Below are 26,514 nucleotides of genomic sequence, written 5' to 3'. Positions count from 1 at the left end.
AATCCAGAATTCTGGACTAATGGGACACAGCAGTCTAACAACACCCCTCACAGGACAACTGCATCATTGATACAGCATCGTGTGATATACAGATACCAATTTCAGTGTGTTTTCACTCTTAAAATCTTCTGATAGTGGCTTTGTGCAATACCATGAAATGCTAAATAGGCACGAGAATATGAAAATATGATCACATGGAGCCAGGAGCCAGGTCTTGATGCAGCTGAAGCCTCGAAGCCATGGTCTCGCAGCCTTGCTGACCAGGAAAGATGTGCTCCACCTAATGGATCCACTGTGGCAGGGTGAAGTGTGGGAGAGCTTAACATGCTACTAGCCAGCCATATGTTCACTGGATTTACAAGCTGTTGGGACCATAAGCAGCCACTGAGCTCAAAGAGCCCTCTCATGAGGAGTCCTAGAAACAACTAATGCAGCTGCTAAGGGTCTCAGAGTCTGTTTTAATGCACAAAGCAGCTCCTGTTTCTTTCAAAATGCCTTCTACACAATGGCACGGGCAGAATTCATTTGCTCCAAAGCTCCAGAGGGACTAAAATCAGACCAAGAACCTGGGGGCTGGGGGGTTCTCTAATTTTTTAGGTTTCTTTTCATTTGGTGGATGTTACCCAATAGTTCCATGATTGAATTATATTTCCCAGTTAATATAATAAATCCATATTGGTTCCAGTTCTATCTCAACTGAGTTGACATTATGGCACTAAAAAGATGATGAACATGCTGAGATAACAGTCATTGGCCCAGTAAAATGCCATGCTGTCTTACAAAACTGTTCATTGTGCTTTTACCACTCATAATAGTTTTGCGGATTTGCCCACTGAGCCATTCGACAAATACTAAAGCACATCCTATGGAAGAGCAAACTGATGTCATCTCAGTCATCTCTGTCATCTCAGAGGTGGTTTAAAAAGTAAGAAAACTGAACCAAGAAATTAGAGCTGAATGGCTGTGGGGTTATTTCAAATGTGGAAAACGGGCTCATGATCCAAAATTCCAACTACCACTTTAAGATTACCAGGTCCCTTAGTAATCTTATGCAATGATGTGTTAAATTGTTTTTCTTATTTGCTAAATAAACGGGAGAGCCAAGGATGCATGAAGAGTGTTTATAATGAGTTAGGCACAGCCCCTAATACAACTGAATTCTGATGCTGATCTGAGACACTGGATAGAGAGAAGAGATATCCTTTACTGAAACCTCAGGAATTAAGATTAATGCGAGTGGCCATGCTAACTGAGAAGATATGAAGATCAAAAATATTATCCCTTAAGGGATATGTTTTAGTGAATAGAAAAGAAGTATTTATAATCAGGTTCTTAGAAGTTTAATCATTCCTCCCATAAATTTATAAGCCTAACAACAGACTTCTTTGCACAGGAGGAAAGAGGGTGAGAAGTCTAGTCCCATGTTCAAATTACTCAATTTGAAATTAGTGAGACCTGGGACTTCCCTGGCAGTCCAGTGGTTAAGACTTCACCTTCCAATGCAGGGGGTGCGGGCCAGGGAGCTAAGATCCCACATGCCTCGGGGCCAAAAAACAAAACATAAAACAGAAGCAATATTGTAACAAATTCAATAAAGACTTTAAAAAAAAGAAATCAGTGACATCTGTTCTTCAATAAATAGTATTACATACAACAAGAACAAACTCCTGTGTGTATGGTATGCTCACTTAGACTGGGGAGGAAGAGGGGGATAGTGAGGAAGGAGGTCATGGAGAAGAAAGGCCAACAAAGGAAACATAAGGAAGCAGTAGAAAGTGGAGAATAAGAAGAAAATGATATATTTGCAGTCACAGGTCTCCAGGAAAGTAATTTAAATCTAGTCTTACAGTTAAGTGTCAAAGAGTGATCAACCACAACGACCATTGACCTTCTTTCTCCCAGGGTGCTATAAAGACAGGGGAACTAATGAAATCAGTATTCTTTACTGCTCACCTGCCATAAACTTTAAGTGACCCTGGACAAGGCTAAGTCAGTACACCTCTAGCATGGTGATTATAAGCATGGGCTCATGACCCAGATGGCCTGGGTTAGAATCCTGGTTCTGCCATTTCCTAGGAATGAAGTTTTTACCTTTCTGTGCCTCAGTTCCTCACCTGAAAAATAAGAATAGTACCTATCTCATAGGATCGTTGAAAGGATGTAAACAGTTTTATAAACATAATACACTTAAAACAGTATCTGGCACATAAAAGCTTTATAAGCCACTTTGGAAGATAGTTTAGCAGTTTCTTACAAAACTAAACATATGCTTACCATACAATCCAGCAATTGCACTCCTTGGTATTTAACCAAATGAGCTGAAAACTTGTGTCCACATAAACGCCTGCAAATGAATATTTATAACAGCTTTATTCATAACTGCCAAAACTTGGAAGCAACCAAGACGTCCTTCCGTAGGTGAATGGATAAATATACTGTGGTACATTCAGAAAGAAAAAAGAGAAAATGAGCTATAAAGCCATGAAAAGACATGGAGGAACCTTAAGTATATATTACTAAGTGATATATACTTATATATAGTATAGCCCATATAAGCCTAAGAAGGCTACATACTGTTTGATTCCAACTATATGACACTCTGGAAAAAGCAAAACCATAGAGACAGTAAAATGATCAGTGGATTCTGGGGGTTTAGGGGAGAGGGAAGACTGAATAGGCAGAGCACAGAGGATTTTTAGGATAGTGAAACTATTCTGTATGATACTATAATGGTGCATACATGTCATTATACATTTGTCAAAACCCACAGGATGTATAACACTGAGAGTGAACCCTAATATAAATGATGGATGTGAACTGATAATGATGTGCCAATGTAGGTTCATTGACTGTAACAAATTAATCACCCTGGGTGAGGAATTTTGATCAAGGGGAAGCTGCATGTATGCGGGGGTAGGAGGTACACGGGAAATCTCTGTATCTTCCACACAATTTTGCTACGAATCTAAAACTTCTCTAAAAAATTAAGTCTATTAAAATTTATTTTGAAAAGGTAGTACTTTAGATTGACAATTAAGAAGACACTGTGGGGTGGTAGAATGAGACAGAGAAGGAATCTGATAACTATGTGCTGGCCTCAAATCTGCCATAATCAGGCTATGTGACTTAGGACAAATTTTCTTAGCTTTTCTGGACCCTATTTTGTCTACCTGTACAAAAAGGGGAGTAAAGCTCAGTGGGGCTTAACCTTGTTTGGGTTGCTCCCTTCCAGGCTACCCTCCACACAAGGATTATCTTCCTAAAAAATAAAAGCTGGTTATATTATTCCCTATTTTAAACTTCCTTTGCCTGGCCCCTCCCTCCAGGATAAAAGCCAAACTCTTTCTTAGGATATATAGAGACCCTTCACAATTTGACCCTTTTGGCCACACTATTCTAATTTCCTTTCATTCTAGTCCATATTTCTTTTTTTTAAATTAACATTACTTTTCTGTTTTCAAATCACCTTACTTTTAAAAAATATTTATTTAGGCTGCACCAGATCTTTTTTTTAATTAATTAATCTATTTATTTATTTTTGGTTGCGTTGGGTCTTTGTTGCTGCGCACGGGCTTTCTCTAGTTACGGCGAGTGGGGCTACTCTTGGTTGTGGTGTGCGGGCTTCTCATTGTAGTGGTTTCTCTTGTTGCAGAGCACGGGCTTTAGGCGCGTGGACTTCAGTAGTTGTGGCGCGTGGGCTCGGTAGTTGTGGCGCACAGGCTTAGTTGCTCCGCGGCATATGGGATCTTCCTGAACCAGGGCTCGAACCCGTGTCCCCTGCATTGGCAGGCGGATTCTTAACCACTGCGCCACCAGGGAAGCCCTGCACCGGGGCTTAGTTGCAGCACGTGGGCTCTTAGTTGTGGCATATGGACTTCTTAGTTGTGGCATACATGCGGGATCTAGTTCCCCGACCAGGGATCGAACCCAGACCCCCTGCATTGGGAGGGCGGAGCCTTAGCTACTGGACCACCAGGGAAGTCCCTAGCCCATATTTCTTTACAAGTGCTTCTCAAAGTGTAATCTAAGGATCACCCTCCATCAAGTGCCTATGACAAAAGCAAATGCCTTTGCCCCAAATAAGGTTAGGATCTCAGGTGACAGGGTGCAAGAATCTACATTTTCACAAGATCTCCAGGTGATTCTGCCTCAGGTGGTATTTGAAAACCATAACCCTTTATTTCAGCCATGTTGAAATTTCCCCCATTCCCCTGCCTGGAATGTCCTTCCCTGCCTTATCTACCTGGTAACATCTGCTTTTTAGCACAACTGTCACCTCCACTATGAAGCCTTTGGCCAATCCCCTAGGTAATTGTCTGTTTCCTCCTCTGTGCTTCTACAGCACTTAGTTCATCTCTCAGACAGTACTTAGTACCTACTGTACTGTACTTAGTACCTACTTACATGTCTGTTTCTCCTACTATAATGTGACCTTGAAATCAGAGACTATGTTTTAATTTATTTTTACATCCCCAGCATCTAAGACATAATAGATAACAATAAATGTTTGTTGAACAAATGAATGAATGGATAAAGATGAAGAACTAAAGTATTCATCTCACAAATATTTGAGTGCCTACAATGTGGTAGGCACTATTCTGGTACAAGAAAGTAGCCAGAACTTTTTGCCTGTAAGACAATTAGAACCCTGCACACAGGGTTCTATCTTAAGCCTCTTTCAGCATTTTATCTGTGGAAACTTCCAAATGAGCCCCTTGTTTGTTTATGCATTCTTTAGGATAGAACCACTTGTCTGATGTTTACAAGTGGCCTTATGACAATGAATGGCAATGGGAAAGCACAATGTACTTAGTCCATTCCCATAAATGTGCTTTGGGAGTCCAGACTCAACTTCATAGTCACCTTCTCTTTATTGCTTTCTGGAGAATATAATATAAAGATTTGGCAAATGAGAAAACAGTAAATGAAGACAAAGCCAAAGTTATTCTGCCAATAAATACTTTAATGAGAACTGAGGTCTGTAACATAAATAGCAGTAACTGCCCTGGCCTATGCCTTCTGCTCTAGCCCAAGTCTGGGGCTAACAAACTACATTTAACCCACATTTGAAGAGAAGGTCATTTTGAGTGTCATCTATCAGTATCCATCTTCACAGAAGATACCAATCTGGGGCCAGAGTCTCAGTGTTAATACTCCCTCTCAGGGAAAAGTTCACATGGCAACACAAACACATGAGCAATTTTGAACCATCCTATCGTTCTTCCATCAGGAGGGCCTTGGGAGACCAATGATCCGGTAAACACTTACAACTTTGTCAAAATACATTAGAACACAGAAAAAGGGAAAAGAAGCGTAGAAAGGTTGGCAGGGCTTGACTCACATATATTCAGTCCTTAGATTTGAAGCCTCTTGAGCTGCTCGTATGTAATAAAAAACTGAAGAGTAAGTCATGGAAGATCACTGGGATGATACTGAAAGTCAAACCCGGTTCTAAAATTGTGCATTGCATTCTCTTAAATTGAGGTACTTAGTCTGTGCTATTCTAAGTTGCATTTGTTTAAAAGTCTTTTTTAAAACAATATCTAGCAAATCAAGCATGTGTTGAGTGCCCACCATGTGCCAATTTTGATTGCTGGCATTTAGCAATATAAACATATTAAAATTCTAACATATTTATATTCTTCAGGGGCAAACAGGCCATACACACACACACACACACACACACACACACACAAATATCCAAGAACATCAACGACATATAATTCAGTGCTAGAGTAACTGTTACAGACATTAGGCGATCAGAGGAATCCCAAGGAGGGAGGGAGATACTATCTCCATTAACCTATAGACTCCACAAGGGCAAGGATTACTTTTCAACCCTGAAGTGCTCACCACTGTACAAACACCACCACACACACTATCCAACTCATGGCTCTTCCCATAGGAGGCACTCAAACACAGCTAAAGGAAGGAGGGTCATCCATGAGGAAAGAGCCCTGCTTCGCTCTGGATTCTTTTGCTCTATGAGTGTTTTCTGTCTTATTATTTCCCCAGCTATTTTAGTCATACACTTAGGGGTAGGAAATATGGATTACCTCAGCATGGACCTTCCTGTGGACATCTCCTAGCAGGGTTTCCCAAAACTTCCTAGCCCCTTCCAGATTTGGCTGTGTTTGTTGTTGTTGTTTGTTTTAAAGAGGAAAAGAAACTTTGGCATTTCTTTTCTAATCCCTTTAGTTTGTATTAGACTCCAACTGAAAGCCATTTCTGTACTTAGTTCCACCCGCAGTGGTCACCATTAGAATGCTTGAGTAGATTCTCACTTGCCTAAAGGCTTCAATAATCAAATTTTCCTTCCTATAGCCTAGAATTACCTGGGAGCTTGAAGCATGTACTTCCATTCTCATGTTCCAAAAGGATACAATGATGTTCCAGGGTCCAAGTCGAAGCCAGTTTGGCCAAAATCCTTTATAGAGTGCAAAAAAGCCCTCATGTTTCCACATCTGACGGAAAGATATAATAAAAAAATGAGTGAATTCTCCTTACATTTTACATCTGACAATTATTTTTATTTTAGTACTCATCTTCCATGCCCCTCCCCAACAACTTAGAATCCATGAATGGTCCTTTTTCTAAAGACATACATTTTGTGTTCTAAATCCATCCACCCACTCATTCAACAAGTATTTACTAAGGACCTACAATATGCAAAGTACTCTTCTCCATGTTGGGATAATAGTAATAATAGTAAACAAGAGAGAAAGTGTCTGTGTTAGCCAGCCTCCAAGATGGCCCCCGATGAAAGCCAACTCCAGTTATTCACACCCTTGTGTAGTCCCTCCCACAACATATCAGGATTGGTCTGTGTCACCAATAGAGTATGGCAGTAGTGAACGTACGTCACCGCCAATGCTATGCTATAAACGTTTTGTATATAATAAGGTTTTGCCTTGTTCTGTCTTTGATCATTTACTCTGGAGGAAGCCAGCTGCCATGTCATGAAGAGAAGCCCATGTGGTGAGAGACTAAGCCCTCCAGCCAACAGCCAGAGAGGAACAAAGCCTTCCTGCTGACAACTACATGAGTGATCCTTGAAGCAGATGTCCCAGCCCCAGTCAAGCCTTCAGATGATTTCAACCCTAGCTGACATCCGGACTATTACCTCATGAGAGAGCCTAAGCTGAAATCATTCAGCTAAGCTGCCTCTGAATTCCTAACCCACAGAAACTGTGACATAATAAATGCATGTTGTATTAAGGCACTGAGTTTTGGAGTAATTTGTTACACAGCCACAGATAACATACATTCCCTGCCCTCATGGAGTGCATACTCTAGTGGACCTGACAAACGAATACATAAATTGATATATATTATATTCACAAATAATAAGTACTAATAAGACAACTAAAGCAGAGTAGGGGAAGGGGAGTTGGGCAAGTCACTGTCCTTCTCTGAATCTGTTTCATCACTGTAAATTCTGTGTATGTAATGCCATGGATGACCTCATGTGAATGACCAGAGGATTAGATGAGGAATAGTGTAAAATGCTTTAAGTTTTCTGTTTTATACACTGTAGGTCCTACATACGCCAACTGAGTGGTTATTAGAATTAAATGACACAGAGATTGGTTCAAGATGGCAAAATAGAAGGACATGCGCTCACTCCCTCTTGTGAAAGCACCAGAATCACAACTAACTGCTGAAAAATCATAGACAGGAGACACTGGAACTCACTAAAAAAGATACCCCACATCCAAAGACAAAGGAGAAGCCGCAATGAGATGGTAGGAGGGGTGCAATCACAATAAAATCAAATCCCATAACTGCTGGGTGGGTAACTCACAAACTGGAGAACACTTATATCACATAAGTCCACCCATTGGAGTGAAGGTTCTGAGCCCCACGTCAGTTCCCAACCTGGGGATCCGGCAACGGGAGAAGGAATTCCTAGAGAATCAGACTTTGAAGCCTAGCGGGATTTGATTGCAGGACTTCGACAGGACTGGGGGAATCATAGAGACTCCACTCTTGGAGGGCACACACAAAGTAGCGTGCGCATCAGGGTCCAGGGGAAGGAGCAGTGGCCCCATAGGAGACTGAACCAGACCTACCTGCTACTGTTGGAGGGTCTCCTGCAGAGGCGGGGAGTGGCTGTGGCTCACCGTGGGGACAAGGACACTGGCAGCAGAACTTCTGGGAAGTACTCCTTGGCGTGAGCCCTCCCAGAGTCCACCATTAGCCCAACCAAAGAGCCGGGTAGGCTCCAGTGCTGGGTCGACTCAGGTCAAACAACCAACAGGGAGGGAACCCAACCCCACCCATCAGTAGACAAGTGGATTAAAGTTTTACTGAGCTCTGCCCACCAGAGGAACAGCCAGCTCTACCCACCACCAGTCCTTCCCATCAGGAAGCTTGCACAAGCCTCTTAGATAGCCTCATCCACCAGAGGGAAGACAGCAGAAGCAAGAAGAACTACAATTCTGCAGCCTGTGGAAGGAAAACCACATTCACAGAAAGATAGACAAAATGAAAAGGCAGAGGACTTTGTACCAGATGAAGGAATAAGACAAAACCCCAGAAAAACAACTAAAAGAAGTGGAGATAGGCAACCTTCCAGAAAAAGAATTCAGAATAATGATAGTGAAGATGATCCAGGACCTCGGAAAAAGAATGGAGGCAAAGATCGAGAAGATGCAAGAAAAGTTTAACAAACACCTAGAAGAATTAAAGAACAAACAAAGAGAGATGAACAATACAATAACTGAAATGAAAAATACACTAGAAGGAATCAAGAGCAGAATAACTGAGGCAGAAGAATGGATAAGTGACCTAGAAGACAGAAATGGTGGAATTCACTGCTGTGGACCAGAATAAAGAAAAAGAATGAAAAGAAATGAAGACAGCCTAAGAGACCTCTGAGACAACATTAAACACAACAACATTTGCATTATAGGGGTCCCAGAAGGAGAGGAGAGAGAGAAAGGATCCGGGAAAATATTTGAAGAGATTATAGTCAAAAAATTCCCTAACATGGGAAAGGAAATAGCCACTCAAGTCCAGGAAGCGCAGAGAGTCCCAGGCAGGGTAAACCCAAGGAGAAACAGGCCGAGACACATAATAATCAAACTGAAAAAAATTAAAGACAAACAAAACTTATTGAAAGCAACAAGGGAAAAATGACAAATAACATACAAGGGAACTCCCATAAGGTTAACAGCTGATTTCTCAGCAGAAGCTCTACAAGCCAGAAGGGAGTGGCACGGTATATTTAAAGTGATGAAAGGGAAGAAACTACAACAAAGATTACTCTACCTGGCAAGGATCTCATTCAGATTTGATGGAGAAATCAAAAGCTTTACAGACAAGCAAAAGCTAAGAGATTCAGCATCACCAAACCAGCTCTACAACAAAAGCTAAAGGAACTTCTCTAAGTGGAAAACACAATAGAAGAAAAGGAACTACAAAAAAGAACCCATATAGCACAGGGAGATTAGCTCGGTGCTTTGTGAACACCTAGAGGGGTGGGATAGTGAGGGTGGGAGGGTGACGCAAGAGGGAGGAGATACGGGGATATATGTATACGTATAGCTAATTCATTTTGTTACAAAGCAAACTAACACCATTGTAAAGCAATTTTACTCCAATAAAGATGTTAAAAAAAACAAACCAATAACAATTAAGAAAATGGTAATAGGAACATACATATCGATAATTACCTTAAACGTGAATGGATTAAATTCTCCAACCTAAAGACACAGGCTAGCTGAATGGATACAAAAACAAGACCCATATATATACTGTCTACAAGAGACCCACTTCAGATCTAGGGACAAATACAGACTGAAACTGAGGGGATAGAAAAAGATATTCCATGCAAACGGAAATCAAAAGAAAGCTGGAGTAGCAATACTCATATCAGATAAAATAGACTTTAAAATAAAGAATGTTACAAGAGACAAGGAAGGACACTACATAATGATCAAGGGATCAATCCAAGAAGAAGATATAACAATTATAAATATACATGCACCCAACATAGGAGCACCTCAATACATAAGGCAACTGCTAACAGCTATAAAAGAGGAAATCGACAGTAACACAATCATAGTGGGGGACTTTAACACCTCACTTACACCAATGTTCAGATCATCCAGACAGAAAATTAATAAGGAAACACAAGCTTTAAATGACACAACAGACCAGATAAATTTAATTGATATTTATAGGACATTCCACCCAAAAACAGCAGATTACACTCTCTTCTCAACTGCACATGGAATATTCTGAAGGATAGATCACATCCTGGGTCACAAATCAAGCCTTGGTAAATTTAAGAAAACTGAAATCATATCAAGCATCTTTTCCGACCACAAAGCTATGAGATTAGAAATCAATTACAGGGAAAAAAACGTAAAAAACACAAACACATGGAGGCTAAACAATATGCTACTAAATAACCAAGAGATCACTGAAGAAATCAAAGAGGAAATAAAAAAAATACCTAGAAACAAATGACAAGGATAACACGATGACCCAAAACTTATGGGATGCAGCAAAAGCAGTTCTAACAGGGAAGTTTATAGCAATACAATCCTACCTCAGGAAACAAGAAAAATCTCAAATAAGCAACCTAAACTTACACCTAAAGCAATTAGAGACAGAAGAACAAAAAACCCCTTAAGTTAGCAGAAGGAAAGAAATCATAAAGATCAGACCAGAAATAAATTAAAAAGAAATGAAGGAAACAATAGTAAAGATCAATAAAACTAAAAGCTGGTTATTTGAGATGCTAAACAAAATTGATAAACCTTTAGCCAGACTCATCAAGAAAAAGGGAGAGGACTCAAATCAGTAGAATTAGAAATGAAAAAGGAGAAGTTACAACAGACACCGCAGAAATACAAAGCATCATAAGAGACTACTACAAGCAACTCTATGCCAATAAAATGGACAACCTGGAAGAAATGGACAAATTCTTAGAAAGATATCACCTTCCAAGACTGAACCAGGAAGAAACAGAAAATATGAGCAGACCAATCACAAGTAATGAAATTGAAACTGTGATTGAAAATCATCCAACAAAGAAAAGTCCAGGACCCGATGGCTTCACAGGTGAATTCTATCAAACATTTAGAGAAGAGCTAACACCCATCCTTCTCAAACTCTTCCAAAAAATTGCAGGAACACTCCCAAACTCATCCTATGAGGCCACCATCACCCTGATACCAAAACCAGACAAAAATGCTACAAAAAAAAGAAAGTTACAGGCCAATATCACTCATGAATATAGATGCAAAAATCCTCAACAAAATACTAGCAAACAGAATCCAACAGCACATTAAAAGGATCATACACCATGATCAAGTGGGATTTATCCCAGGGATGCGAGGATTCTTCAATATATGGAAATCAATCAATGTGATACACCATATTAACAAACTGAAAAATAAAAACCATATGTTCATCTCAATAGATGCAGAAAAAGCTTCTGACAAAATTCAACACCCATTTTTGATAAAAACTCTCCAGAAAGTGGGCATAGAGGGAAACTACCTCAACGTAATAAAGGCCATATATGACAAACCCACAGCAAAGATCATTCTCAATGGTGAAAAACTGAAAGCATTTCCTCTAAGATCAGGAAAAAGACAGGGATGTACACTCTCGCCACTATTATTCAACACAGTTTTGGACGTCCTAGCCACGGCAATCAGAGAAGAAAAAATAAAAGGAATACAGATTGGAAAAGAAGAAGTAAAACCGTCACTGCTTGCAGATGACATGATACTATACATACAGACTCCTAAAGATGCCACTAGAAAACTACTAGAGCTAATCAATGAATCTGGTAAAGTTGCAGGATACAAAATGAATGCACAGAAATCTCTTGCATTCCTATGCACTAATGAAAAATCTGAAAGAGAAATTAAGGAAACATTCCCATTTACCACTGCAACAAAAATTATAAAATACCTAGGAATAAACCTACCTAAGGAGACAAAAACCTGTATGCAGAAAACTATAAGACACTGGTGAAAGAAATTAAAGATGATACCAACAGATGGAGAGATATACCATGTTCTTGGATTGGAAGAATCAATATTGTGAAAATGACTATACTACCCAAAGCAATCTACAGATTCAATGCAATCCCTATCAAATTACCACTGGCATTTTTTTACAGAACTACAACAAAAAATCTTAAAACTTGTATGGAGACACAAAAGACCCCGAATAGCCAAAGCAGTCTTGAGGGAAAAAAATGGAGCTGGAGGAATCAGACTCCCTGACTTCAGACTATACTACAAAGCTAGAGTAATCAAGACAATATGGTACTAGCACAAAAACAGAAAGACAGATCAATGGAACAGGATAGAAACCCCAGAGATAAACCCATGCACCTACGGTCAACTAATCTATGACAAAGGACTCAAGGATATACAGTGGAGAAAAGACGATTTCTTCAATAAGTGGTGCTGGGAAAACTGGACAGCTATATGCAAAAGAAGGAAATTAGAACACTCCCTAAAACCATACACAAAAATAAACTCAAAATGGATTAAAGAGCTAAATGTAAGACCAGACACTATAAAACTCTTAGAGGAAAACATAGGAAGAACACTCTTTGACATAAATCACAGCAAGATCGGTTTTGATCCACCTCCTAGACTAATGGAAATAAAAACAAAAATAAACAAATGGGACCTAATGAAACTTAAAAGCTTTTGAACAGTAAAGGAAACTACAAACAAGATGAAAAGACAACCCTCAGAATGGGAGAAAATATTTGCAAACAAATCAACGGACAAAGCCTTAATCTCCAAAATATATAAACAGCTCATGCAGCTCAATATTAAAACAACAAACAACCCAATCCAAAAATGGGCAGAAGACCTAAACAGACATTTCTCCAAAGAAGACATACAGATCTCCAAGAAGCACATGAAAAGCTGCTAACATCACTAATTATTAGAGAAATACAAATCAAAACTACAATGAGGTATCACCTCACACCATTTAGAATGGGCATCATCAGAAAATCTACCAACAACAAATGCTGGAGAGGGTGTGGAGAAAAGGAAACCCCCGGGCTTCCCTGGTGGCACAGTGGCTGAGAGTCCGCCTGCCAATGAAGGGGACACGGGTTCATGCCCCGGTCCAGGAAGATCCCACATGGCACAGAGCGGCTGGGCCCGTGAGCCATGGCCACTGAGCCTTCGCGTCCGGAGCCTGTGCTCCGCAACGGGAGAGGCCACAACAGTGAGAGGCCCGCATACCGCAAAAAAATAAAAATAAAAATAAATAAATGGACCCATGCAGCTCAAACTCATGTTGCTCAAGGGTCAACTATACAATAAAATGTAACAAATGTGATACAGCCATACCACAGAATATTACCCAACCATAAAAAGGAACAAAGTACAGGCATACCTCATTTTATTGCACTTCACTTTACTACACTTTGCAGATAGTGGATTTTTAACAAATTGAAGGTTTGTGGCAACCCTGCATGGAGCAAGTCTATCAGCACCATTTTTCCAACAGTACTTGCTCATTTTGTATCTCTCTGTCACTTTCGGTAATTCTCGTCATATTTCAAACTTCTTCATTATATTATATTTGTTATCGTGATCTGTAATCTTTGATGTTACTCTTGCAAAGAAATGACTCACTGAAGGCTCAGATGATGGTTAACATTTTTTAGCAAATCAAGGTATGTACATTGTTTTTTTTAAGACAATACTATTGCACACTTCATAGACTACTGTATAGCATAAACATAATTTTTACATGCACTGGGAAACCAAAAAGTTCATGTGACTCGCTTTATTGTGACATTTGCTTTATTGCGGTGGTCTGGAAGCACACCTCTGAGGTATGCCTGTACTGATACATGCTACAGCATGGATGAACCTTGAAACATTATGATAAGTGAAATGAGCCAGTCAAAAAGCTCACATAGGGCTTCCCTGGTGGCGCAGTGGTTGAGAGTCCACCTGCCAATGCAGGGGACACGGGTTCATGCCCCGGTCCGGGGGGATGCCGCATGCCGTGGAGCGGCTGGGCCCGTGAGCCGTGGCCGCTGGGCCCGTGCATCCGGAGCCTGTGCTCCGCAACGGGAGAGGCCACAACAGTGAAAGGCCTGCATAACGCAAAAAAAAAAAAAAAATGCTCACATATTGTATGGTTCCATTTATATAAGATATCCAGAATAGGCAAATCTACAGAGATAAAAGTACATTAGTAGTTTCTTAGGGCTGGAAGACAGGGAGGTAATAGCTAAAGGGCACAGGGTTTCTTTTTGAGGTCATGAAAATGTTCTAAAATTGACTGTGGTGATGATGGTTGCACATATCCGTGAATATACCAAAAGCCTATTCACTCTGAATAGGTGAATTTTATGAATTCTATGAAGTTAAAGAAACATCAAAAAAGATGTTTTTTTAATTCAAAAAGAGTCATGTACCAAAATGTTCATTGCAGCTCTATTTACAATAGCCTGGAGATGGGAACAACCTAAGTGCCCATCATCGGATGAATGGATAAAGAAGATGTGGCACATATATACAATGGAATATTACTCAGCCATAAAAAGAAATGAAATTGAGCTATTTGTAATGAGGTGGATGGACCTAGAGTCTGTCATACAGAGTGAAGTAAGTCAGAAAGAGAAAGACAAATACCGTATGCTAACACATATATATAGAATTTAAGAAAAAAAATGTCATGAAGAACCTAGGGGTAAGACAGGAATAAAGACACAGACCTACTAGAGAACGGGCTTGAGGATATGGGGAGGGGGAAGGGTGAGCTGTGACAAAGCGAGAGAGAGGCATGGACGTATATACACTACCAAACATAAGGTAGATAGCTAGTGGGAAGCAGCCACATAGCACAGGGAGATCAGCTCGGTGCTTTGTGACCGCCTGGAGGGGTGGGATAGGGAGGGTGGGAGGGAGGGAGACGCAAGAGGGAAGAGATATGGGAACATATGTATATGTATAACTGATTCGCTTTGTTGTAAAGCAGAAACTAACACACCATTGTAAAGCAATTATACCCCAATAAAGATGTTTAAAAAAAGATGTTTTTTAAAATATATTAAATGCTATGACAGAGCAAGTATACAGAACTACATACACATACACAGTTTAATGGTCAGGGAAGGCCTTTATGAAAAAATAATGCAATCTGAAGAATGAGTAGAAGCTAGCCGTCTAACAAAGTATATGGCATGGGTGAAAACTTGGGAATGAAAGAAAAGTCTGGTACTAGAACTTGTTCAGTATGTCTGGAATACAGAATAAAGGTAGCAAAGATAAGGCTGTAGAGGTAAAAAGGGGTCAAGTCATATGGACCTTGCATCAAAGAGAAGCCATTCAAGGGTTTTAATATAGAGGTAACAGGATGAGATTTGCAGCTGCTCATTTCTACATCAGAGATGAATGCATAATTCCATTCACCAAAGTGTTATGGCACTCTTATAGATAAAATAAAAATGTATGATGACAATAAAGAGCAAAGTTGTTTTAAAGAATTTTAATAGCAAGTAAGTGAATGAGTGAGTAAATATAAGTACTTAAAGGTTACTGTCAACATGAAAATATGTTTCTGACAATATCATACAGCATAGTGGTTACAAGTATAAACCCTGGAATCAAACAAACCCTGATTTAAATCTCAGATCTGCCACTTATTAGGTATATAATCTTGGGTAAATACTTAGCTACTCTGAACCTGAGTTCTCTCCTATATAAAATGACAAAGATATTATCCACTCTATAGGGTTGCTGAGAGTTAAAGGATATACTCTAGTGTGTGGTACATAATAAGCATTCAATAAATGCTATTACTATATTACTATACCCTCTATCTCCTCTTAGCCAACCTTCTTGAAAGAGTATTTTATACTTGTCTACTCATCCTCACTTCCTATGTGTTTATCTGTCTCTTCCTATTAGAATTAAAATGTCATGAAGGCCAGGACTTATTTGTTCACCAACCTAGAACAGTACCTAGCACAGAAGACACAAACATTTTTGTAATGAATGAATGAATGATTAAACACACTCTTCAATGCACAGCAATCTGACTTTTACAAACACCAATCCAGCAAACCTCCTCTAGAAAATATTAAATCCAGCAGACACTTTGCAGTCCTTATACTGGATCTCTCTATTCCATTTAGCATTAAATAACTGCTCATCCCTTCTTGAAGCTCATTACTCCCTTGGCTTCTGTGACACTACTCGCTTGTAAGTTTCCTCGTATCTTCTGAACTGTTATCTTTTTTTCTTTTTTTTTTTTTTTTGGCCGCACCACATAGCTTGTGGGATTTTAGTTCCCCAACAGTGGACTGAACCCGCACCCTCAGCAGTGAAAGCGCAGAGTCCTAACCACTAGACCGCCAGGGAATTCCCTGAAGTGTTACCTTTTGGTGTCTCTCCTGGGTTCCTCGTCTGCCAAGCCCTTAAAAGTTGGTATTTCCCCAGAGTTCTTTCCTTGGTCCCACTTCTCTCTATACCAGTGACTGTCAAGTGGAAGGGTGAGCATGTCAGAAATAGAAAGGGGGTCTTTTGCCAAACTCTACTCCCCAGGGTATGAGAATCACTGCTTCTGTGAATCACTGTTAATGAATGGAAGGAGTTTTATAATACTCCAGTGTGCTAGGAAAGCAAAAAAGCTGTGAACTCCTCTACCTGCTCTCCTTGGCCTCCCCCTCCAGTTATGTAACACCTGTACACTACTGCTTCCCCAGGTTCTTATCTACACCCCTGAACTCTCCCCCAAGTTAAGACTAAGATATCCAAATATATTCACTGGGTGTTCCTCAAAATATCCAAAACTGTGATGTCTCCCACAAAACCTGCTCCTCTTCCTGTAATGCCTCTGTCAATGAATGTCACTACATGGTCACCAAGGCCAAAAACTGGGAAGTTATCTTTTTTTTTTTTTTGGGAAGTTATCTTTGACATCTTCTTTCTCCCACACCTCTCCACATCAAGTCAACAAAATCCTGTTGACTTTATCAACTAAATTATTCTCAACTCTATCCCCACTATTCATGCTCAAGTTCAGGCTCTCATCATCTCTTGCTCAGACTACTATAAGAGCCTTCTAATCAGTTTCCCTATCTCTAGGTCAGTGGTTCTCAAAGTGTGGTCCCAGACTAGGAGCATCAGTACTGCCTGGGAACTGGTTAGAAATGCAAATTCCCAGGTTCTTCTCCAAACTTATTGAATCAGAATCTGGTGATGGGGCCCAGCCACCTGCATTTTAACAAGCCTTCCAGGGGGTTCAGATGCATGTTAAAGTTTTAAGAACCACTGTTCCAGGCTTATCCCCTTAGATTAATGGTTTTCAACCTTGGGCGAACATTGCAATCACCTGAGGAGTTTTCAAAATACTGATAACCTGGCTCCCACCCCAGGCGTTCTGAGGTCATTGGTTTAAGGTGGGTGCAGAGCTTGAATGTTCCCCAGGTGATTGCAGTGTGCATCTAAGATTGAGAACAACTGTCTCCACAAAGCCAGCGTGATCTATTTAAAACGTAGATCTGACCTGATTAAAATCTTTCAATAGCTCCTCATCAAGTAAAAGAATAAGTCCAAGCATCTCAGCATAGCATTCAATATCCTCTATAACCTAACTAACCCTCATCCACCAACATGAGGAAGGCACCACAGTGTGAAGAATGTTGGGTTGAAGCCAATGGTCTAAGTTGAAATCCCAGCTCTCCCACTTACTAGCTGTGAAACCTTGGGCAGGTTAGTTAATCTCTTAGCACTTCAGTATGCTGTACTGGTGAGGATTAAATGAATGAATACATGTAAGTCTCATTAGGACAGTCCCCGATACACAGTAAAGCACTCAACAGATGTGAGTTACTATTATTTTAGACGCTCCATCTACAGGAAACCTATCCCAAACTTCCAAATTGGACTAAAATTTCCTCCCATAGACCCCTGAGTTTATCACTTGACAAGATGTGTTGATTATCTGTTTGTATACATGTGGTACACTGTAATTTCTCTGTACGTACTAAAATGGTGCCTGATAGATAATAGTTGTTAACTAAACTGAGAAACCATATGACAATATCATATTTTAGCTCCAAATTTGTTTTTTGTAGAAGTATTATCATGAATGATTATATAATATATAATACATGTATGATATTCAGCTTCCTACAAACATAACATAGCAGAAACTTTCAAAGCCAAACCATGAACAATAGTACAATGCTGAATGGAAACCAAGTACCAGATTTTCTATTATAGCATCTCTGCCTTGTCTGAAATGGGCAAATGTGGGATAATGTTAAGTCCTTTCTATCAGTAATTCTACATGGTGCTATTGATAAAAGTATCCTGCAGTCTTAAGCATTCAAACTGGAATAATAATATTAAGGACCACTGTGCATCAGCAGATTGCCAAGGAGACAGCTTTCCTACCTAGGAATTACTCTGAGAGGCTACTAAAAATAGACATAATGATTCTTCCACCTTCAGAATGAAATGCAGCAACTAAGAATAAAGACTGCAAGAAGGTCTGAGACATCAAAGAAAATTAAAAATACAATCCAAGTTCACAGTGTGCGTACCTTTAAAATACCATCCAAAGTGCCTTTGTAGAGGTCCACATGTCCCACAATTGCCCTCTGGTTCATCATGCGAGTTCGAACCACATCAACTGGATTGGAAGCCAGAGCCCCAGCCAAGCCGCATGTAAAGCTGGAACTAAAGATAAAAACTTTAAGAAGACAGACTGCCCCACTTCCACCTCTGCCCGCTTAAACTGAAATTAGTCCAAATATAAATGTACAATGAGTCAGACTCATCAGATAAAACCTGGCACTTGCCCTTTCATTACAATCTAAAAAGAAAGGAAATATTTACTAATCTTTACATTATTCAAAAGTTGTCCCCTTCACTTTTCAATCCAAAATTCAGATAGCCTTTTTTTTTTAAGGGGACAGTTTATATAAGTCTAGCAAGTTCCCTAAGCAGGAAGTATTATGCATCATCTATTAGTTATGTACATTTTTCAAACCACAGCATCATACGCCAAATGCATTTGAGTAGTAAAATATCATAAAAGTTGCAAGATGAAGAAAACGTAGAATGAAATTAGCAACAGTCTTCAGCCCAAAACTGTGGTTTTGTTTCACAGGCCCTATAAAATTTCACCCTTTTATTCTGTTTCTCATTGAGAAAATTTGCTTTCTGATCCAAAATTAACCAAAGCAAATAATAGATGAGTTTATTAGATACAGAGGCTGTGTATGAACAAATGCAAATCCTACAGACCTCTGATAGGCTACTGTATTAGACACTGCCCCCAAGTACCAAAGTGCCCATAGCATCTGGAATCTCTGTACCTGTATCAGAAGGCTTGAAGTTCTGGTGATGAGAGAGAAAAAGGTATTTAGACCATATGTACCCATTATCAATTCTACCTGAGGACTTCAGTGAAAGATGCTTTTTGTGCTTAAAGTACTAAATATATGGAATGAGTACAACCTATCATACTTACACAAAGTGAGTTAAGATTGTGTCTCCCACCACCCCTGATAATATTAAGTGCTTCTTCGTAATGTCATAGACTGGTAGCTCTACTCCCACAACGATGGCAGCCCGCTGAGCAGTTGGGACAACACCCTACAAAACATAAGTGACATGAGACACCAAGGAAATACACTGGTAGTGACATAAGTCTAAAAGTGAACAAAGTAAGTCAGGAATTAAAAACTAACAGAAAAAATCCAAGTCTGAAGTATAGGGGTTATTACTCCTTCAAATCAATAGCTAATACTGGAACATTTATAAATTTCCAATTCACTTACTGTACTAAAAAATAAAACCATTGATATGACACCCAAAGCACAAGCAACGAAAGAAAAAATAGATAAATGGGACTTTATCACAATTAAACATTTTTGTGATTCAAAGGATACCATCAAGAAAGTGAAAAGACAACCCACACAACGGGAGAAAATATTTGCAAATCATATATCTGGACTAGTATATATCATATATTATACATGGACTAGTATCCAAAATAAAGAACTCTTATAACACAATAATAAAAAGACAAACAACCCAATTAAAAAATGGGCAAAAGATCTAAATAGACATTTCCCCAAAGAAGATAAACACTTATACACTGCTGGTGGGATACAATATATGGCAGCCACTGTGATAAACACTTTGGCAATTCCTCAAAAGTTAAACATAGAATTACTACATGACCCAGCAATTTCACATCTAGATACATACCCAAGAAAATTATAAACATATATTTATCCAAAAACTTGTACATGAATGTTCATAACAGCATTATTCATAATAGCCAAAAAGTACAAACCACCCAAATGCTTATTAATTGATGAAGGGATAAACAAAATGTGGTATACACATACAATGGAATTATTATTCAGCCATAAAAAGAAATGAAGTACTGATAAATGCTAAAACATAGATGCAACTTAAAAACAGTACGTTAAACTAAAGAAGCCAGTCATAAATGCCACATATTGTATAATTCCATTTACAAGAAATGCCAGAATTGGTAAATCTATAGAGACAGAAACTAGATTGGTGGTTGCCTAGGTTTGGGAAGGTTGGAGGTCATGGGAAGTGACCATTAATGGATATGGGGTTTCTTTTTGTGGTGATAAAAATGTTCTAAACTTAGACAGTGGTGATGGTTGCACAAGTCTGTGGATATCCAAAAAACATTAAATTGTACACTTTAAGATGGCAAATTTTTATGGTATATGAATTATCTCAATAAAGATGTTATTAAAAATAAAACCAGGAAGCAAAAGTCAGTAGGGAGAAAAGAGCTTTCAAGTTTATTTCACAGAATTTAGGATGTGCAGAAAGGACACACTAGGATGACAGCAAACGTATGATGCAGCCAGGGAGAAGGCCAAGGCAAAGGAGTACCTCCTTATGAGTCCTCCTGTGATAACACTACCAGCTTTTCACTCACTAGTACAGTATTCCTATCACAGCTCACGTTACAACATAGGGCTGCCAGAGCATTAAAAGTCCTGTTTTTGAAGAATATGAATGATACGAGAAAATGCCTACAATGCTGAAGAAGGTAAGACATAAAATTACTTATAGTATTATTCTAACTTTAGGGGAAAAGGTATACAAACACATGCCAAATTTTTGTAAAAATTTTCACAAGGAATGTTTTACTTTTACAATTGTGTTTAAATTTAAATATCATTTAAAAAACTGAAAATAATATATGATGGGGAACAACTGCTTTCTGTGATACCTGTTATAATTAAAGAGTTCAATCATCTCTAAATTCCCAAACTCCATTTATAAAGTGGAAGTGAGGTAGCTGTGCTGTCATCAGGAGATGTTTGATTCTGCTGATCAGGCTGGCTGGCCCAGCAGTACCTTCCTCTCTGATCCTTCCACCTGCTCAACTCTGTTAGAAGATGGCCTCAGAAGACTAATTTGGTGAACCGTAAGGCCCCACGGGCTGAATTCAGGTCACAGACATGTTTTGTGTGGCCTACACAGTGTTTCTTAAAAGGCTGAATTAGCTGTCAACATAAAACAAAAACAAAACCACAGGAATGGTTATTTCACACAGGAATGCAAATTTCCAGCTTCTCTTGAAAGCCCAGAAAATTTGGCCACACTGGATTCACGTGGTGTACGACAGCAATGAACAGGGCAAGTGCTCTCCAGTTCACTACTCTACTATCTGTCCAACTCTGACTTAAGTGCCAGTTACTCTTTATTACTGTACTCCTGTTGTTATTTCTTACAATGGAGTTTGGAAGAAAGTGAAGTGTTTCCAGTGAAAGTGAAATGTTTCCAGTACCCATGTTACAATCAAAGCAGGAAAACAAAATACAGACATGTGTTTGAAGAAAAATGTAAACATATTTCCTTGTTGAAATGAAAAAAAGATTCCCATATTTTAATATGTAAATAATACATGTCTGTGTCAAAAGAATACATAACACAATATACTTCACTTCTCCTTACATGCCTGGATGAAGTAAGTAGCCTGGATCATAAAAGTAGCTATGTTCAGTTCCTCAAAAAATTAAACAGAGAATTACCATACAATCCAGCAATCCTACTTTTGGGTACATACACAAAAGAATTGACATCAGTCTTGAAGAGGTATCTGCACATCCATGTTCACAGCAGCATTATTCACAAGAGCCAAGATACAGAAACAAACTAAATGTCCATTAATGTATGAATGGATTAACAAAATGTAGTATACGCATATAATGGAATGTTATTCAGCCTTAAAAAGGAAATTCTGACACGTGACAACATGAATGAACCTTGAGGACATTATGCTAAGTAAGGACATTATGCTAAGAAATAAGCCAGTAATAAAAAGACAAACTGTATGATTCCACTTATATGAGGTACCCAGAACCATCAAATTCATAGAGAGATAATAAAAGGTTGGTGGCCAGGGGCTAGGGGAAGAGGAAATACGGAGTTGTTGTTTAATGGGTACAGAGTTCCAGTTTTGCAGGATGAAAAGAATTCTGGAGACTGGTTGTACAAAAATGTGATATTTTATATGTATTTTAACACAATTAAAAGATTATTTTAATTAAAAACAAAGTAGCTATGTTCCCCTGACAAAATCTCCAATTCTACTTATTGTTCTGTCTTTGCCTTTTCCTTAGCCTTAGTTTGTGAAAAAAGTTCTAGTTAGTTCCATTTTCTGGTTTTAAATTAGACTAATCAAGAAAGTGTACCTTGGGACTTCCCTGGCAGTCCAGTGGTTAAGACACCACACTTCCACTGCAGGGGCGCGGGTTCGATCCCTGGTCAGGGAACTAAGATCCCGCATGCCGTGCAGTGTGGAGAAAGAAAGAAAGAAAGAAAGGAAAGAAAGGAAAGGAAAGGAAAGGAAAGGAAAGGAAAGGAAAGGAAAGGAAAGGAAGGAAGGAAGGAAGGAAGGAAGGAAGGAAGGAAGGAGGGAAGGAAGGAAGGAAAGAAAGAAAGAAAGAAAAAGGAAGGAAGGAAGGAAGGGGAAAAGAAAGTGTACCTCCAAGTGCTTTTTATCAAAAAGCAAACATCAAGGATCATTAACGGATGCTAAGATCATTTGGTGAAAGGTCATTAAGTAATAGGATATATGCACGTTGTTAGAATATTACCCTACAAATTACTTGCTAATTGCAAAGGGGGAAAAAAACGTATCTTTTACTATGATAAGACCTGGTAGGCATCATCTTAACAAGTAAACGAACTTGGCATCACCAATTTTGGGACAAACTATCATTTTGTGTCTCTTGCTGTGATGCATATGAAATAGTGTCATCTATGAAGTTTAACATGCATCTAATCAAGCCAACAGATCTAACTTCTAGCTTACACGAAATACAGGGGAAATGCAAGGAAACATTTTATATAAGAAAACTGACCTGACCTCATCAATAAAGGAAATTTGAATATGGACTAGGTATTAGATATTAGGGACTTATTAATTTTCTTAGGTGTGACAATGGTATTGTTATTATGTAGGAGAATGTCCTTATTCTTAGGAGATGCATAATGAAGTACTTAGGGGAGTAACACGATGTCTGCAACTTCCTTTCAAATAGTTTAGGAAAAAAAGGAAAAAGAGAGACTCATTAGATATTTAAACAAAAAAAGAGAGTGTGCACGTGTGTGTGTGTGTGTGTGTGTGTGTGTGTGTGTGTGTGTATGGGTATGTGTGTGCATGTGTGTATATACATAAGTAGATAAAGCAAATAGGGCCAAACTTTGAGTCATTTAATCCAGCTATGTAGGTGTTCATTGTTCTGTTCTTCCAACTTGTCTGTATGTTTGAAAATTTTTATAGTAAGTAGTTAGGGAAAATTATAAAGAAATAATAAAAGCAAAGCTCTCTCTTTTAAGAGTCTATTAATGGATTTCCCATTCTACTCTCTACTACTAGTAGTCTTATTTAATATTACAATCCTAAGTGATTAAAACTGGATAAAAAATTACAGGAACAAAAATATTTTAAAAAGTATAGATAGAAGAGTGGAAGATAATACGACAAAATGTTAACAGTGATATCTCTAGCTAGTGGGACTACTGGATATTTTTATCTTTTATATACTTTCTCAACATTTTATAGTATATCTTTTACCTTTTATAATGTTAAAAAAGTTGTTTTAGGCAATAAATTTTGATCATAAGCACTACAGAGACTACCATAAACATACATTGCTGTGTTAATACAAAACTGGCAAAAATATAGATTGAAAAGTTAAACTCACTGTGAATTTGAACAAACCAAAATGGCTATCTCAAACAATATAACTTCTCTCACACATACAATCCCCAAACATTAAGCAGAAATAAAGACAACTGATAAGTTTTGGTCCTTTCATAGCTGATAAGGAGCTTCTTACCTTATTTTTTAGGTTACCAAGAATCTTACATAGTATAAGGTGACAATTCACAATTTTATGGCTTTATATAAAAGGTAATTTTTGCAAATTCTAGCAACTGTGTAAAGAATAATACCAAGAAAAGAGTACTCACCCTCCACAGACCCCTGGTACCTTCTTGTTGGTATATATCAATGAAGCTGCCAATCATGCTGCCTTGGAACAAGCTTCCTTGAGCCTGCATTCGAATCTAAAATCAGAAGAGGTGAACATTTTATTTTGACAGAGAACCAAATTGAGATGTTTCACTCATTTAAAATGAAGAAAACAGTATTTGGGAATTAAAAATCAGCTTACTATTATGATGAAATTAATGACTTAACCTACATATAGAAGAATGTAATTTGTGTCAAAGTATATTTTATAAAGACAATTTTTATCAGCCTCACATTCCTCATACTAAGTCCATCATTTCTGGAGTTGGAAAAAAATTTGGGGAAAAGAAAGAATGAGTACTCTGTAGGGATAGAAAATAACCCATTTAAACTATGATTAGTTTAGTGAAAAACTATAAACAACCTATATGTCCAAAAATAACAACAAAGGATTAGCTGCATAAACTATGATACATCCATTTAAGGGAATACTATGCAGCCATAAAATTTTATTGTAGAATAATATTTGTGGATATTGGAAAATGTCAACAATTAATTGCTAAATAGAAAAAGCAGGTTGCAAAGCAGTATGTATGGTATATCATTTTTATGAAAAACATGTAGACTTAAAAATAACCATATGTTCAACAAAGAGACTGACTAAACATACACACCCAAATGTTGACAGTGGCTTACGTCTAAGTGATGAAGCTCCAAGTGGGCATTTTTCTCTTTTGTGTTTTTTCCTGCCTTCCACTTTTTACTACATTGAACATGCATTGCTTATTGAAGTATAAAAAGCAGGAAAAAAGTTTAAAAATATAATTTAATGCTTACAAGACCTTAAATTGAGTTTTACTTGTAAAAAGCATGACACTGTATTCTGCAAAGTAGCCTTTGAGAGGCACAAGAAAGGAGATACAGCATTAAAAGGCCATGTAAAAGATTTGGTACAATTTCCACCGAATGCACATATAGATCATAGTAATCAGTCACTAAGTACTAGTGGCCCAAATGTAGGCCTGATTTTCATGAAGCACAACTCTAGGTTTTAATAAATGCTCTTGGTAAATCATGTTACAGCAGCATGTTTTTATGCGGAAAGTCAACTGCTAATACTAAGAGTTTTGAAATAAAACCTAAACCAAATTAAAATGGAATAGAAACTATCACAAAGACAAATTGAAACCACAAATATCCTATGGTAAGTAGAAGACTTCTTTATGCAGGTGATTCCTGACCAGGGCTGGGATGAGGGTGAGGCAAGTGTGGCACTTTCCTCAGGCACAAAATGTAGTGGGGGGGGGGTTGTAAAAAACCTCAGTAATCCAGATAAATAATATCTTAATGTGATATTTTTAAAAATCAAAATTAATGCACAAAAACCCATGATGAACCAAGTATCAAAACTGTAATTAAAGACAGGATCCAACAGTGCGGGATTAGAGTGAGTGAGACGGATTGTACAAAATATTGCTATTTTGTTCATCATGAATTTTTCACATTCATTTTAATTTTTGAAAAATATTGCATAAAAATGTTATTTCTCTTGATTATTGAGTTTTTTGGCACACCCTTACATTTTGCACCCAAGGGGAGTATCTCCCTTGTCCTAGTCTTGGCCCTGTTCCTGAGCAGTCTTGAAGGATAAATTCATGAGGAAAGGGGGAAAAGGCATTGCAGGCAAAAAGAGAACTACATGCACAAAGGCAAGGAAGCGGCACGTAGTTCAGAGAAAGATCTATTCAAGGATAAATGAAAGAATTAACCAGCCCAACTGTGATTATAACTCCTATATAGGATTGTGACTACCCCCGACCCTCCACATCCCAGCACCACTCACCACTCAGCCCTACCTAAGGATATGAAAGGAAAAGGGAGATTGTAGCATTGGTCAATGGTTGTAATTGTACCAGACAGGTCAGAGCAACAGGAAATTGAAGTGAATCACTTATATGATTAAGTTTAGGACCCTGATGGATAACAAAGGAAGTTTTAGGGAAT

The 26,514-nt window shown here is 38.5% G+C and overlaps 1 protein-coding gene across 7 annotated transcripts in view; it reads right to left on the bottom strand.

The window, feature by feature from the left end:
* Positions 1–4,945: 4,945 nt before the first annotated feature.
* Positions 4,946–26,514, bottom strand: part of SLC25A14 (solute carrier family 25 member 14) — a 34,105-nt gene continuing 12,536 nt past the window's right edge. For 3 of the 7 annotated variants that reach the window (XM_012537009.3, XM_004280546.4, XM_049704559.1), the window contains 5 exons: positions 24,510–24,605; positions 19,498–19,622; positions 18,566–18,701; positions 6,384–6,464; positions 4,946–5,396 (listed from right to left, as the gene is read on the bottom strand). In XM_012537009.3, the coding sequence (XP_012392463.2) occupies positions 5,355–5,396; positions 6,384–6,464; positions 18,566–18,701; positions 19,498–19,622; positions 24,510–24,605 (480 nt within the window). In that variant the 3' untranslated portion in view covers positions 4,946–5,354. Of the gene's footprint in view, positions 5,397–6,383; positions 6,465–16,393; positions 16,493–18,565; positions 19,365–19,497; positions 19,623–24,509; positions 24,606–26,514 lie in introns of those variants that run through there. The other 4 variants (XR_007474739.1, XR_007474737.1, XR_007474738.1 and 1 more) reach the window with 4 other exon arrangements.

The sequence above is a fragment of the Orcinus orca genome, chromosome X (assembly GCF_937001465.1).
Source record: "Orcinus orca chromosome X, mOrcOrc1.1, whole genome shotgun sequence".
Classification (NCBI taxonomy): Eukaryota; Metazoa; Chordata; class Mammalia; order Artiodactyla; family Delphinidae; genus Orcinus; species Orcinus orca.
This window is presented reverse-complemented; position numbering and strand designations above follow the sequence as displayed.